Source organism: Hemiscyllium ocellatum, chromosome 34 (genome assembly GCF_020745735.1).
Source record: "Hemiscyllium ocellatum isolate sHemOce1 chromosome 34, sHemOce1.pat.X.cur, whole genome shotgun sequence".
NCBI lineage: Eukaryota > Metazoa > Chordata > Chondrichthyes > Orectolobiformes > Hemiscylliidae > Hemiscyllium > Hemiscyllium ocellatum.
The window spans coordinates 36,567,090-36,583,933 of NC_083434.1; the positions used below are offsets into that span (position 1 = coordinate 36,567,090).

The 16,844-nt window shown below is 46.7% G+C and overlaps 1 protein-coding gene across 5 annotated transcripts in view; it reads left to right on the top strand.

The window, feature by feature from the left end:
- rreb1a (ras responsive element binding protein 1a) overlaps positions 1-16,261 on the top strand; it is a 226,421-nt gene extending 210,160 nt beyond the window's left edge. For 4 of the 5 annotated variants that reach the window (XM_060850146.1, XM_060850148.1, XM_060850144.1 and 1 more), the window contains exons 10-12: positions 3,673-3,837; positions 5,792-6,502; positions 13,900-16,261. In XM_060850146.1, coding sequence (XP_060706129.1) covers positions 3,673-3,837; positions 5,792-6,502; positions 13,900-14,456 — 1,433 coding nt within the window. In that variant the 3' untranslated portion in view covers positions 14,457-16,261. The remainder of the gene's footprint in view (positions 1-3,672; positions 3,838-5,791; positions 6,503-13,899) is intronic. The other variant, XM_060850149.1, reaches the window with a different exon arrangement.
- The last annotated feature ends 583 nt before the right edge of the window (positions 16,262-16,844 follow it).

Here is a 16,844-nt window from a genome sequence, read left to right on the forward strand (position 1 = left end):
CAAGGTGAGGGTGATAGGCCGGAGTGGGGTGGGGGCGGAGAGGTCAGGAAGAGGATTGCAGGTTTATAAGCAGATGCGGCGGAGACGAAGGAATTGGGAATATTTTATAAGCAGATGCGGCGGAGACCTGAGAATGACATTAGTCTGAACAACTGCGTTTGAGAATGATGTTCCTCTTTGCAGTAATAGGAGTTAGATTGAACCCTTCCTAATAAAGATACCAGCAATTTGACAGTAGTGTGAGGGTTTAAAAAAAAATTAAAGACACCAGCTATAAAAACTATACATGGGGGGTGAAAGTTAATATTCCCTGTTTTTTGTTGACTGGCTGTTATAATATAAAACTTTTCAACTTACTGAGTTTGACTGGTGGTCGCAGTCTATTAGGGTTAGGGAGAAGAGAGGGTTGTGTTTAGTTAGACATGAGGCTAAAGGCCATGTAATTGTTGAGCTTTATTTGAATGCAGCATTGATGTGCATTCACTCATGTAATCTTGTTTGTTTTCCTGTGACACGCTTTGCTGTAGGATTGCGTACAAACACTTTTACATGGTGGGATTCTGAACTGGTGTACAATGAGTGGTGGTGTTGACTTTGAGACACCTTTTTTAATAATGAGCCGGGGTTACCTTAGATTCCTTTCCAAGTCCTGTGTTGGTGCCACTTGACCTTCTGAATGAAGCCTTTGTCGCTTTGCAAATGTTTTTGAAATAAATTGCAATTCTTCCAGCAGTAAGGGGGAAGGGAGAGAATGCGGGTCTGAAAAAGGAAAAGACAACAAATAATTCAATTTTCAAGGCTTTTACTGGGCCATTAAGGCCACCTGGGCTCCAATGAGTTTTCTCCCTTCGCAGAGTCTTTGGATTTTGTAATGAGAAGCAAGCAAGTGTAAGATTACCTTTTGAAAATGATAGTATCAGTTGATCAAAGTGTAAAGGCTTAGGAATGGACTTTGCTCATCCTTGCTGCTGTAATTAACCTTTTGAAATGCAAATTGGACTTTCTGGTTCTTGCAGTGTGTTTTCCCCTTGCACCCAGTGTCTAGAATCACAGTGCCTAGATAGGTCCTTTGGCCTATCGAGCCGGTATTGCCATAAATACACTACTTCAGTCGGTGCAGGAATGCGGTTGGCATTACTCTGCATTGCAATTCAGCCAACGGAGCTAATTAACCCTGACTTTTGACATGTGGTCGCTGTTCTAATATAGAAAACAAGCGAGCCAATTTACAGAGTAAGTTTCCAGAAACCATGTCTTCAGGACCAGATAATCTGTTTCTGTGATATCGATTGGCCATTGTGGAATATATTAATTTGGCCTGAAAGGGCAGATAGAGTTTCAGTTTCAGGTCACACTCAAAAACCTTCATCTCCAACTGTGCAGCACTCACCCAGCAGCAATCCCTCTAATTTTCTTAAGCAACTGTGTGGCCTGTGCACAGCAGTGACTTCTGGAATTGGAAGTCAGTTCTATAATCAGCTTGTGCAGAACATTGAAACAGCTGCACACACGTTGCCCCATTACTGCATTGGTGTCTCAGTCTGGATTTTTATGCTCAAATCCTGATGGGGTTCCTGAACACAACCTTCAGATTCAGACACATGCTGCAGAAGGGTCATAGTTCTGAACTGCCTGTCCTCTTTCCATGGCTACATTGTGGAGAGGAAGCACACCATGTCCACTAGTACACTTAAAAAAAAACCTTTGGAGAGAAAAGAGGTGGGCACTACAGGGGATTGGAGTGCATTATCTCCCCCCATCAGCTCCATTTTAATTTAAACTACTTCACTCTTCCCTATCTTTCCCTCTTGTTATTGTTGTGGCAGTGTTGTTAATTTGTCACTTCATGAGAGATACAGGCAACTTGATGAAAGGTTTATATATATAAAAAAAAGAGAATGAAGGTGCAAGTCTTTTGAAGGACTAGAGCTGGGCTGGGTGGCCTGAATGGTCTCCTCTTGTGCAGTAAGGCTCTTTGATTCTATCAGTGCTAGAGGGCTGGTTGTCTATTAGTATGTGCCTTTGTGCTGAGTGGGCATTTTTCTTCACCTTTCAGTGGACTCTTTGGAAGACTGGGTTTTGTCCACATCCCTTAAGGCAAAGAGGTGGTGAATGGATTTGTGTTGGGTTGAGTGGAGTTGGACCAGGTGGACTTCCTTATCTGGCTGATGGGTCAAGCAAGTTGCCAAATGGCCCATTCAGGAATCTAAATTTTAAAAGTACAGTTTTACTCATGCAGAGTATTTGCGTATTTATAACATTGACATAATGTTGTGTGAAATGGATTCAAAATAGCAAAGCAACCTGGGGTACCTGAGCAGATCTGTAAACTCTCAAAATATTGCCTTGTAAAAAGAAAATGCTGTTGCAATCCACCACCTCCTTGGGGGCAGTGTCCAGTTTAATAACTCTGTAAAGTAATATAGCTCACAAAAATGGAAATTCTTTGTGAAAATGATTGAGGACACAGTATGTGTGTGCACAGTATATGAAACATGGAGCCTTACAGCAGAGAGGGCCACACCCTGTTCCCAGCTCTTTGCCCCTGGGGGCTGTGTCAGGCTTTGATGGGAACTGAGCAAACTGATTGCTGAACACCACCACAGTCACAGAAGTGTGTGAGGTCTGAGACAAAGTTAAAAGCTTCTATAGTTTGTTTGGACCTGAACGTTAGTAAACCAAGAAAAACACTGGAAATACTCTGACAGATCAGGGAAGGCCTTCCACCCGAAAATCAGCTGGCTGCTGTATCACAGAAACAGAGTCTTGCCAGCTCCCTCTATGTGGTGTTTTTAGATTTACAGTGGGAGAAGTAATAGCAGTAAATCTTCAATAAATTGCACTTTTGCCAGAGGTTGGCAGATGTAACATAAAGAGAATGGCACTCATAGCCATTCTAGAGAAAGGAGCTTCATCTTAAAATGATCATTTTATTGGAAAAAGCCTATTCACCAATCACTTGGCCAATGGACTGTTTACTACGGCTGCACTGCTCAAATTGCTTTGCTAGGCCAGACCAGGAGCTGTTGATTTTAAATTCCCCGCCAAAGTTGGCTAGCCTGAATTTGCATCGTATCGTTTTTGTGACAAATGCTGAAGTCTCGAACTCCAATCTGTTGCTGAAAAGAAGCAATAACTGTTTAACCCACTCAAATGTATGAAACCATTGTGTTAACATGCAGCACAATTTTGATTTTATTGAAAATATCCTATAGGATGCAATCTTTTCTGAGACATGTGGTTCACTCCCATGGGCAGTAGAAGCTGTGTCTTGAACTCCTTGTCAGATTCTTCCCAGTGCTGTGCATTTTTTTAAAAACTGCTTTTTATTTTAGTTGAGCAATTTAACACCATAGGTACTGCTTCCACAGAGGTATTCACATCGCAGTGAAGAGTAACCCAGGGCTGTGTGTGTCAAGTTACTCATTAACAAGATTTGCAAGCCCCATAGCAGCAGCAACAGCAGTTTATGGACACCCAGTTAAAATGTGTTATGTTGGGTTTTTTTTGGTAAGATGGCATGGTATTAATTTGGGAATATTGTAGTTACTAGTTAAACACCGTTTAACTAGTGTTTTTTTTCTGTTTCGTTTATATAAGACAATGCGATTGTCACAAACTGCATAAATAGCTACTTTTTTTGTTTTTTTTTACTTTTTGTTTTAATAAAAGGTCAGAAGCCCTTTCCCTGTCCAAAATGTGATGCTTTCTTTTCCACCAAATCTAACTGTGAACGCCACCTCTTGCGCAAGCATGGTGTTGCCAACCGGTCACTGCGAAGAAATGGCCTGATTGCCAGATCCAAAGCAACTGATGCAAAGCCCCTGGAAAGCACAGGTAATTACCACCAGAGAGAGCTAGCTCCAGTCATAGTGCTGTGTTTCAGTAGGTTTAAAGAGTGCTCCTTTGCTCTTGTGAGGGATTAATTGAAATGAGAAGTGCAGTCAGGCTTTGCTGTAGCAAGGGGGCAGTGCCTGCGAGAGCAAACAGTCCAGAGAGAGAGAGAGAGAGGCCTTACTTCCAAAATGATTGAAGGAGCTCTGCCTCTTGGGGGCAACACAAAAGTATTTGGCAAATGGTTATTTTGTTTGCTTATAATTGCACTATGTGAGGGCATAAACCATACCAGAATTCTTTGTAATTCATTTCACTAGTGAAGTTCCTGTGATGTACAATGTTCTGCCCCTTTTACACTCTTCAAATCAAAACCAAAAAGAAATGCCAAACACTTTTTGCACCAAGGCAGTTTCCTTTAAACAATACTGATTGCAAACAATTGGCCTAAAAGTACATCAGTTGGTCGCTTTGGTACAACTAATTTCTCCTGCCTAAAATTCCCAACATAATCATTCCCAATGAATTAGGATTTGTTTACAAGGACATGATCCTATCTGTGATGGCTCCTTTCTCTAAGGTCCAGTTTTCAATACACGCTCAACAATATTCTGATTGACACACGCAGACACACATCACAAAGAAACTCAACCAGATGTTTGTCCAATACTTGTACCTTATGAATGTCCTTTAGTTTAGTGGTATCTGTTTGACCTGCCTTGAGTTGTAAGATACATAAAACAGAATTCATCATGTAGTTTGGCATGAATGAACACTTAAACCAGTCCATGTTGGCTATACCCTGTGTCAATAGTAAATGATGACGCTCCTGAGAGATGGAGCCACTTTTTGTGATAGCGTAGTGAGACCACTGGTTTAAACAGTGGGCCCATGCATTGAACAGGCTGCCTAACTTGGAAAGTTAAGCTCTTTGTTCTGTTGTATCTGGTAGTTATTGCTTGCCTATCTTTGATGATTGTTCACTTTCTGACCCGTGTTTAATTGTCCCCAATAGTTTTGCTTATGTCCATCTTTGGTGGTTTCACTTTCTGACCTGTCTATTTTATTGTCCATTTCTTTGGAAGTTATATTGTTCATTTTCTGAAGAGTGTTTTTGTTTTATTTGTTACTGATCCTCTTCTTGATAGACATTGATTTTCTGACCTGTGTCTTTTTTGTTTCTCATTGTCCTTGTCCATGGTAGGTGTTGGTTTTCTGACCTATGCATTTTATTGTCTCTGTCCCTGGCAGTTGTGGACTTTCTGACGTGTGATTTTTTTTATTTGTCTTTGTCCATGGTAGGTGTTGATTTTCTGACCTATGTATTTTGTCCTTGTCTGTAGTAGGTGTTGGTTTTCTGACCTGTATATTTTGGTTTTTATTTGTCTTTGTCCATGATAGGTGTTGATTTTCTGACCTGTGTATTTTGTTTTTTATTATCTTTGTCCATGATAGGTATTGATTTTCTGACCTGTGTTTTTTGTCCTTGTCTTTAGTAGGTGTTGATTTTCTGCCTAACCTGCTGTGCTTTAACCAGCAACACATTTTCAGTTGGTTTTCTGACCTGTACATTTTGTTTTTTATTTGTCTTTGTCCATGATAGGTATTGATTTTCTGACCTGTGTATTTTGTCCTTGTCTTTAGTAGGTGTTGGGTTTTCTGACCTGTACATTTTATTGTCTGTACCTAATAGATGTCGAGGTTTTGTTTTGTTTTATTGTCTCTGTCCTTGGTGGTAGTTGATGTTCTGACTTTGTTTTTGTTTCTGCGCCTGGTAGGTGTTTTTTTTGTTTAATTTGTCTCTTTTCCTGGTAGTTGCTGTTTTTCTGACCTATGGTTTTTTTGTTGTTTATTTTAATTGTCCTTGTTCCTGGATTTTCTGAGCTGTGTTTTCTATTATCCGGTAGTTTGTTTTCTCTCCCACTCTCTAACCTCTCTCCCTCTGTGTCGCCCTCAGGTAACGTTCCCGAGTCGGAGATGACGGTGACCGAGGCCTCGCCAGCTCCAGCGGCGGCAGCGGCCTGTCCTTCGCCCGGGCCCCCGGAGCGGCCTGGAGCTGAGGGACCGACGGGCGAGAGCGAGCCCAAAGCGGAGTCGGCGGCGGCGGTCCGCGCCGAGGGTGGCACGGAGGAGCAGCAACAAGAGGCCGAGGAGGACGCTCAGAGCAACAAGAGCCTGGACCTGGATTTCGCCAGCAAGCTGATCGACTTCAAGCTGGGCAGCCCCGACCCGGGCGCGGCGCCGGCCGAGGGCCGCAACTCGTGCGGCGTCTGCGGGAAAACCTTCAAATACGCCGCCACCCTGGCCCGCCACAGGAAGGCCCACGCCTGCGAGCGCCGCCGGGACCGGGACGCCAGGAGAGGCCCGAGGCCTGCGGCCGAGCAGCCCGGGGCCCTCCGCTCGCGGCCCGCCAAGGGCGCGGGCGCCTCCCGCTCAGACGGGCCCCCTCCGCGGCGGGAGGACGACGTGGGAGAGGCGGCAGGGGCAGGAGGGGGCGCCCCCGGAGCCCGCGCGCCCCAACCGCCAACCGCCGCGGGGCAGCTCGAGCTCAGGAAGGCCCCGCCCAGCGGCTCGAACAAGGCGGACAAACGGAAGAAGATCTGCGCGGTCTGCAGCAAACGGTTCTGGTCCCTGCAGGACCTCACCCGGCACATGCGGTCACACACCGGTAAGGGGGAGGAGGGATGGGGGGGCGGTGGGAACGGGGGAGGGGGCGGGTGGAGGTGGGGGGGGACGGTGGGAATGGGGGAGGGGGCGGGGTGGAGGTGGGGGGGGACGGTGGGAATGGGGGAGGGGGCGGGGTGGAGGTGGGGGGGGACGGTGGGAATGGGGGAGGGGGCGGGGTGGAGGTGGGGGGACGGTGGGAATGGGGGAGGGGGCGGGGTGGAGGTGGGGGGGGACGGTGGGAATGGGGGAGGGGGCGGGGTGGAGGTGGGGGGGGACGGTGGGAATGGGGGAGGGGGCGGGGTGGAGGTGGGGGGGGACGGTGGGAATGGGGGAGGGGGCGGGGTGGAGGTGGGGGGACGGGGGGAGTGGGGGGGGGGGCGGGGTGGGGTGGGGGGGGGACGGTGGGAATGGGGGAGGGGGCGGGGTGGAGGTGGGGGGGGCGGTGGGAATGGGGGAGGGGGCGGGGTGGAGGTGGGGGGACGGTGGGAATGGGGGAGGGGGCGGGGTGGAGGTGGGGGGGGACGGTGGGAATGGGGGAGGGGGCGGGGTGGAGGTGGGGGGGGACGGTGGGAATGGGGGAGGGGGCGGGGGGGTGGAGGTGGGGGGGTGGAATGGGGGAGGGGGGGGTGGAGGTGGGGGGGGGGTGGGGGGGGGGGGGCGGGGGAGGGGGGGGACGGGGGAAGGGGGAGGGGGCGGGGGGAGTGGGGGGGGGGGAAGGGAGGGGGGGGTGGGGGGGGGGGACGGAGGGAGGGGGGGGGGGGCGGGGGGAGGGGGGGGGGGGTGGGGGGGGCGGGGGGCGGGGCGGGGAGGGGGGGGGGGGGGGGGGAGGGGCGGGGTGGAGGGGGGGGGGGGGGAGGGGGGAGGGGGCGGGGGGGGGGGGGGGGGGGGGGGGGGGGCGGGGGGCGGGCGGGGGGAGGGGGGGGGGCGGGGGGAAGGGGGGGGGGGTGGGGGGGGGGGGGCGGGAGGGGGGGGAGGGGGGGAGTGGGGGGACGGGGGGGGGGGGGAGACAGGGGGGATGGGGAGAGGGGGGGGGGAGGGGCGGGGGGGGGCGGGGGGGGGGAGGGGGGGGGGGGGGGGGGGGACGGGGAGGGAGAGTGGGGACGAGGGGGGCGCGGCAGGGGGACGGGGCGGGGGAGCGTCAGAGATTGAGGGGGAGACGGGGCGGAGATGGGGGTGGACAGGAGAGGAGCAGAGACGGGATTGGGGTAGTGATGGGGAGGGGTAGATATGGTGGAGGGGGAGAGATGGGGTTGTGGGAGTGTTGGGGTTGGGCGAGAGATTGCGGGTGGGGGCTAGTGATGGGGAGGATGGGGGTGAGTGGTGGCGGTGGAGGTCAATATGGGGGGAGAGATGGGAGGAGGGGGAGATGGGGGTATAGGGAGATGGCAGGTGGGGGGGATGGGAAGAGATGAGGGGATGGTGGAAAATGGAGGGGTGGGAGGGGGAAAAATAGAAAAAAGGCTCTTACTGTCCACTCAGTCTAACTCTCTGATTATCTTGAATGTTTCAATTAAGTCACCTCTCAATCTTCTCTCTAATGAAAGCAGCCTCAATGTTTCTTCGTAAGACCTTCCCTCCATACCAGGCAACATCCTGGTAAATCTCCTCTGAACCCTTTCCAAAGCTTCCACATCCTTCCTATAATGTAACAACCAGAACTGTACACAATACTCCAAATGTGGCCACACCAGAGTTTTGTACAGCTGCAGCATGACCTGATGGTTCCAAAACTCGATCTCTCTATCAATAAAAGCTAACACACCGTATGCCTTCTAAACAGCCCTGTCAACCTAGGGTGGCAACTTTGAGGGATCTATATACGTGGACACCAAGATCTCTCTGCTCATCTACACTACCAAGAACCTTACCATTCACTCTGCATTCCTGTAACTATTTCCAAAGTGAATCATCTCACACATTTCTGCATTAAACTCCATTAGCCACCTCTCAGTCCAGTTCTGCAGCTTATCTATGTCTCTCTATAACCTACAAGATCCTTTGGCACTATCCACAACTGTACCGACCTTAGTGTCATGTGCTAATTTGCTAACCCATCCTTCTATGTCCTCATCCAAGTTGTTTATAAAATTGACAAACAGCAGTTGACCCAAAACAGATCTTTGCAGTATACTATTAGTAACTGACCTCCAGGATGAACATTTCCCATCAACTACCACCCTCTGTCTTCTTTCAGCTAGCCAATTTCTGATGCAAACCGCTAAATCACTCTCAATCCCATGCCTCCATATTTTGTGCAGTAGCCTACTATGTGGAAACCTTATCAAACGCCTTACTGAAATCCATATACACCATATCAACGGCTTTACCCTCAGCTCCCTGTTTGGTCATCTTCTCAAAGAACTCATTAAGGTTTGTGAGGCACAATCTACCCTTCACAAAACCATATTGAGTATCCCTAATCAACTTATTCCTATTAAGATTACTATAAATCGTATCTCTTATAACCTTTTCCACACCGTGGGCAGCACGGTGGCACAGTGGTTAGCACTGCTGCCTCACAGCTCCAGAGACCCAGGTTCAATTCCCGCCTCAGGCGACTGACTGTGTGGAGTTTGCACATTCTCCCCGTGTCTGCGTGGGTTTCCTCCGGGTGCTCCGGTTTCCTCCCACAGTCCAAAGATGTGCGGGTCAGGTGAATTGGCCATGCTAAATTGCCCGTTGTGTTAGGTAAGGGGTAAATGTATGGGTATGGGTGGGTTGCGCTTCAGCGGGTCGGTGTGGACTTGTTGGGCCGAAGGGCCTGTTTCCACACTGTAAGTAATCTAATCTAAAAAAAAACTTTACCCTCAACCAAAGTAAGGCTCTGGCCTATAATTACCAGGGTTGTCTCTACTCCCCTTCTTGAACAAGGGAACAACATTTGCTATCCTCCAGTCTTCTGGTACTACTCCTGTAAACAATGACGATATAAAGGTTAAAGGCAAAGGCTTGGCTTCCCGGAGAATCCTAGGATAAATCCCATCCAGCCCTGGGAATTTATATTTGCAGTTGAATACTGACAAAAAATATTAATTTAATACTTCCCCATCTACTCTGACTCCACGCACAACTTCCCACTATTGCCCTTGATTGCCCCTAGTCTTATCCTAGTCACTCTTTTATCCCTTATATATCTATAGAAAGTTTTAAAGTTTTCCCTGATCCTATCCGCCGGCAACTTTTCATGTCTCCTCCTCACTCATCTTAGCTCTCTGTTTAGGTCTTTCCTGGCTACCTTGTAACTCTTAATCTCCCTAACTGAGCCTTCACATCTCATCCTAACATAAGCCGCCTTCTCCCTCTTGACAAGAGATTCAGCTTCCTTAGTAAACCATGGCTCCTCCACTGCACAACTTCCTCCCTGTCTGACAGGTACATACTTATCAAGGACACACTGTAAGCTGTTTCTTGAAAAGTTCCACATTTCTGTTGTGTCCATCCCTTGCAGTTTCCTTCCCCATCCTATGCAACCTAAATCTTGTCTACTTGCATCGTAATTGCCTTTCTCCTTGTTGTAGCTCTTGCCCTCCAGTGTATACTTATCCCTTTCCATTGCTAAAGTAAACATAACTGAATTGTGGTCACTATCACCAAAGTGCTCACCTACCTCCAAATCTAACATCTGGCCGGGTTTATGACCCAATATCAAATCGAATGTGGCCTCACCCCTTGTTGGCCTGTCTACATACTTTGTCAGAGAACCCTCCTGTACACAATGGACAGTTGGGGAATTTGGGGAAGGGCAGAGAGGGGAAGGTCATAGGGAAGGGTCATGGGGGTAGAGGATGGCCAGGGCAGGAGAGATGATTTGGGTTAAGAAGGAGGGGGTGATCAAGACAGAGGTGCTGAATGATCTGGTGAATGAGGATCGCAGAGCTGGGGGGGTGAGATTGAGGTTTGTGTGGAGGATTTGGGGAACTTCCCAAGAGGTGGAGGGTGAGCTTGCAGCTTGGGACAGCAGGATTTTGTTTCCTTGAGAGAGAAATGAAGCCTTTCCCCTTTCACACTTGAATTTGTTACCAATGTAGAATCATACAATACAGAAGGCCATTCAGCCAACCTGCCATTTCTTTGAAAGAGTCATCTATGCCCGCAAGTATTCTTCCATGATGCAAAGGGAGTCGGAGTGACTGCTGCATTGCCAACATCTCACTAAATCACTTTCCACCCCACAAGATGAAACATTCTGTGCTTGTCCTTTCAAATTCATTTTGTCATTTTAAGTCACCCCTCAGTTGCCTTTCTACAGGCGAAAAGGAGACTTGGCCTGTAAATTCTTTACTGGTATATAAACTGCTTTTGGTATCATCCTTCTGAATCTTCACTGCACCCTCTCCAGTTCGTTAGTCCTCTTTATATATGGTAACCTGAATTGTGCATTATTTTCTAAACCCTCCTCACTATCTTTTCTTAGTCTATTGTGAGTTTCCACCAGAAATACATTCGGAGGAAAGAAATTTACCTCACTGGATGCCCAATAGGATCCTCATTGTCAGAACAAAGTAGTATCTAATGATTAAGGCAGAGGTATCCGGCATACAGACTGCACACTAGTGTCAGGCCCCACAGACCTGTGTTTAAAATACAGGCAGGTAGACATGACTGAGTTTGCAAGGAGCTGCTTCTCCAGTCTCAGGCTGTTTCTATCCCACATTTGTTATTGAGAGGCTCACCATTAGTAAAAAGCAAATTCAGGCAAAAGACAGTCTGTGATTGTCAGAGCACTGGGAAATTGAGAGGCAATCTTCATCCTCAGGTCATGTTTTCTTCCTCATTACAAGTGAAAGACTTTGTAAGTAGAGCTGGCAATACCCCTACTCAGCAGTGTCTTGAAATCCACACCTCAGAAACAGATCCTCCCTTGGGTACTTTATGCATAGCTGCCTGAGAGGTTTGAGCTCTGTTAGGCTGCTTTTTTAAATATGGTGCACCAAGAGATGTAAACTTGGCCAAAATTAAGTCTGTCTTTTCAATCAGAACACCATTTGTTTAGCCTGGGCACTAGGGTGACAGGGGTAGTGAGTTGGCAAGAAACAGTGGAGTTGGAAGGGAGATGGCGAGAGACTGAGAGAGAGACGTGGCCTCCCTGAAAAGTGGCAGGAACAGCCCGCAAGTATTCTTCCATGAAGCAAAGGGAGTCGGAGGGTGATGGCATTGTCAGCAGAGCTGGGACATAAACCACCTTGGTGTGACTGATGCATTGCCAACATTTCACTAAATCAGTGATTGACACGATGACAGGAAATTAGTGGAATAACCTTCCCATGCGAAGCTTGTTCATAAAGATGCATGTTTTATGTTTTTTGATAATAGCGAAACTTGCAAAAGTCTTATTGTACACAGCTCTGTGAAAAATAAAACATGGCCTCTTATGAAGACCCCTGGATTATAACACAAAGAAAAGAAACCCCAGTCTTGCAAACAAGTCAGAACAGTGCTTTAGTTCAATTTCTCAGCAGATGTATGCATTTGTTTTAATGCTTAGTGTGCTAGTGCCAGTTAACAAATGATTCTTTGTTGATTTTCACATTGTCAGTTTGTTTGAAGCTGGGAAAATGAAAACAAGATGTGCTGACGCTGACTCAAGCCCCTTAACTGTCCATGATGGCCTGTGTATTCCGCACAGCTGGGAACCTTTTGGGGGAAGTGGGGGAGATTGACATTGGTTTAGCTTATATTCTTGTCTGCTTGTGAAATGTTAGATCAGTTAGTTGTTGGCTAAATTGTGAATTTCCCACAACATCAAACTGTTTTGAAGCCAGTATAAGTGGCCCCTCTGACTTAAATAGCAAGATGGAGGTCACTGCTATTTAACCCAGTGGTTTCCTGAGCATGTGAGTAAGAGGGAACTATGGGCAAGATACTAACCGAGCATTTTTGTATTTCCCCCACTGTCAGGAGGGAGGGAAAATCAGACTTTGGGTTGGTAGAACAAATAACCTGCACTTGACTCCAGAATGTCTGCCAGCACAGTGCCAGTCAGAAACCTGGCTGGCTAACAGTAATGATATCCTGGCAGTGGCCATAATTGCATCAGAGAGAGACCCTTGGGGTAAAGTCCTGCCGGAGGGGAGCCCATCACTGTTGTCTCAGCAACACCAGGATTGAGTGGTGGCCATTGGTGGAACTGCAGCCTGTCCCTGAAGGAGAAATGGACAATCAGAAGTGGGCCATTTGGCCCCTTGATCCTGTACTTTGCACCCATTCCATCTTGTGCTTCCTGACCTACTTTGGTTCCCTGTCCCTCACAATCAACCCAAACAGGAGGGGCCCCCCAGATGGTGTTGGGAATTTGGAATGCATTCTCCTGTTTGGGTTGAAGGCAGTGACAGGGAACCAAAGTAGGTCAGGGAGCACAAGACGGAATAGGTGCAAAGTACAGGGAGGGTAGTTGAGGCAGGAAACTTTACAGCCTTTAAAAACTTACTTGGATGAGCAGTCGAAATATTGTAACATTCAAGACTCTGGACAAAGTGCTGGAAAGTGGGATGAGTGTAAACTTAGCATAGTTTTGGTAGTACAGACCCGACATGCTGAACGGTCTTTTCTGATTATTTAAGTCATAACTGTCAATTATTAGTGACTGATAGAGTATTCCTGTGAAAGTACAGGCCGACTACTGTATCTGCGGAATTGGTTCCGTGATATCAGTTACCCCGCGGTTTACCGCAGCCTGAACATATTACAGGGAACATTTTGGGACCGGGGGCTGCCAGGAAGATAAATTTCCCATTTAAATGAATGGGTTCAGCCTATTCATGGTTTCAGGTTTCCAGGGTGGGTAGATTAGGTTCCCAACAGTGTGGAAATCAGCCATTTAGCCCAAAAAGTTCACACTGACCCTCTGAAGAGTAACCCACCCTACATTTACCCCTGACTAATACACCTAACATTATGGGCAATTTAGCATGGCCAATTCACCTGACCTGCACATCTTTGCACTGTGGGAGGAAACTGGAGCAAACCCACACAGACATAGGGAGAATGTGCAAACTCCACACAGGCTGTGCCCCGAGGCAGGAATCGAACCCGGGTCCCTGGCGTTGTGAGGCAACGACGCTAACCACTGAGCCACCGTGCCGACCTTGGGATGTATCACTTGCGGGTATGGAGGGACTACTGTATGATCTTCCATTGGTATTTGGTAGTGACTGAGTTACCAGGAAAGTATCAGAGGTCAGGCTTTTACATTCTGCACCCCTATGGCAACCGAAAGGCCTGTTTCCCAGCTTCCATTGTATTCAGAGGGCAGAGGTATACTGGGTGACGTAAGCAGTGATTGGGCTGTTCACTGTTTATCAGTTGGGGAGCTATCAGTTGTTGTTGGGCAGTCTGTGCTAGCATTCATGGGCATCACTCTGGTCAAAAACATAATGTTTCCACTTATTGCTCTTTCAGGTGAGAGGCCATACAAATGCTTGACCTGCGAGAGGACATTCACCCTGAAACACAGCCTCGTCCGCCATCAGCGCATCCATCAGAAGGGAGCCAAGGTGGCCAAGAGACATCTGGGTGAGAATGACGATGAATTGTCCAAGGATGAGGACGACAGTGAGAGTGAGGCCGAACAGGCGGGCTCCAGCCAGCTGTCGGACAACGAGAGCGAGACAGTCACTAGCATCAGCCTCAGCAATGACTCCCCGTTGCCACTGAGCATTGCAGGGAGCCCAGTGACAACCACAGCGAGCCAATCTCCCAGCCAGGCAGGTGTCAAAGCAGCCGAGCCAGAGAACAGCCTCATTCGCCCAGCAACAGCAGTCAACGGTGTGAGGCAAGGAACCTTCCTTATTCAGGGCAATGACCAAGAATCATTAAAAAACTCAGAGAAGACACTTGCTGATTCCACAGGCTCCTCAGACATCATCCAGAACTTTCTGGGAATACCTAGTGGGGCGCCAATGAACCATGTCCTGGGCTCAGTGGAGTCTACTCCTTGCCTGCTTGGAGTGGAATAATGTGGCTTCCAAGGAACTGGAGGTTTTTGTTGCTTTAAAGCTGTGCCACCATACTTTGGAATGAAATTGACTCTCTTGTACCCGCAAAACACCAAGCAGGGATGAGGCTGCTGTGGTGAATTGTTCTAGTCCGCCTGTGTGCTGGCAGAGTTTTTTTCTAACTCTGGTGCGATGGAACGCCTTAAGAGACACGAGTGAGAGGAATCCAGTGCAACTCTCCAGACTGCATGTTGTATCTTCCAAGTGCCTTATGACCTGATTGCTGTGCACAACTAAAGTTCTGTTCAGAAGTGCTCGAAAATCCTTGTTTCAAAATAAGTACAACAAGAAGAGCTAGCCTTTTTTTTGAGAACAATCTTGGGGAAGTATCAAATTCCTTTGTGATGTGTTTATATTTTAAAGCTGATTTTTAAAACAAATAACACATAATAATGGGGCATCAAAATGCACTTGGCATAGGCTGTGCTTAGGCCCCTAATGAGGAACTGCTGTACTAAGTCTTCCAGAAAGGCCTTACAGTGATCAATGACGCTGACAATCTCTGGGCCAGTTTTTCACCATAAATAACAAACATAGGGGCAAAATAGCAATTATGGCTTTTTATTTTGTTTCTTTCACAAAACAATTATGACTTTGTTCTCCATTTATGGTGTGCACAACAGTGCAGTTTTGTTTTCTTTTTGTAATTTGGTCTTTTAAGATGTATTTTGATTAAGGTGGAACTTGTTTGCCACTGTCTGTGAAAATGCAAGATGGCTTCCACAAGATTCCCCCCCTCCATTTTTAATGCGCATTGGGTTGTTTTGGCTAGAAACAAGAAAATGGGACTAAGAAGGTAAAATGAATTAGGAGACACTTTTTTTTGTTAAATCTTATATCAATATGAAATTCAGTACAAAAGAATTTAAGGTTTTTTATTTACAATTCTGCTCTCGATGGTCTAATCCAGCATCCTTGGGGAGCAGCCATTAATCAATTATATAATGCAGAACTGTAGCAAGGAAAAAAATTCTCCCAGCGTTAAGCTGGAACAGTGTACTAGCAATAATCACTATTGATTTAAAGCTTTATTTAGTATTTTTTTCTGTACTGGCAATATTAGTTTATATGGCCCTTGCCACATTTTATTGATTCTTTTATTAGTGGGTTTTGTTGTCTGACTGAAGCAAATCTGTTGCGTTTTCTTTTCAAAAGCTGTGAAAAGGAGAAAATTATTTTGTGCTGAGTTATGGGTGAATCTTAGAATAGATTGCATGTGGAACTAATTTGTTTTATCAGTTATTTGTAATTCCGACTGTCTCTCTCAGGGCTTTTCAAAAAAAAAATTGCATCTACTAAATCCCTTTCTAGTTCCAAATTTTCTTCCACTTTAAGAACTTGAAGCTGAGACGATTCAATCACTACATGAAGCACTTGACTGTGAAAGAAAAATAACGATAATTAATTGGTTTACAGCTTGTTCAAAAAAAAAAAAAAAAACAGTCACTTTTCACTGCACCATGATTAAAGAGCTTTTTATTACCAGAGGTTTAGTGAATTATTGTCTATTTTCAAGAAGGAAAGAAACTTTAATGGGGGAAAATTAAAAGGAAATAAAAGTAATGCATTAATCCATAAAACATTGTTTGAAAATCCAGAATCCATATTTTTTCGTAAAGGGAATCTTTACTGCTGCTAAATATTATGTACACATCTGGTGTATGCCACATGAACAGAGAATCACAGAGTTTTGGTACTTATTTCCAATGCAAAAATTTAAAGCTGTTCTGTATAAAACCATCTAAGCAATAAAATGTTATACTTGAGCTTTTTATTTGTCCTGGCATTGTATTTGTTCATGCGTTGATAATAGAAAGCTATTGGTGATTATTTCCACAGTCACCTCACTTCTCCTCTCAATCTGCTCCATGACCCCACTGCATGATAACAGAGCTATCCTATTGTGTGGTTTAGGGATTGTTGCTTAAAGCCTTCAGCACGTTGTTAAGTCTATGGGCTAGAACTTTGTCATGTGTTGCAAAATCGACAGCTTAAAGTGGCTATACTTAATCTAATATTTTAAGTTATTTATACTGATCAAGCATTTAGTTATTTTCAGGACGTGGCCGTTACTTAGGGTTCCATGTGGACTTCTAATTTTAGTATGTAGCCTTTTTGTGTTTGGAGGTCCCTGCTTGTATTCTGTGTCTCTAAGTAAAGTACTTGAACATGGCTCCAGTTTTAGGTCTCACTACCTGATTGTTGGGTACCTTAGGCTGTAATGGGAGGGAATAAAGGTGTAGTGTGCAACAGGGACCAAGATCTTTTGTGGGGTGTTGGGGGGGGGAGTGCGGTGTTGGTGGTTGGGGTGTTTCATTGCAATCACTTGACATGAGAGACCTTTCCAGC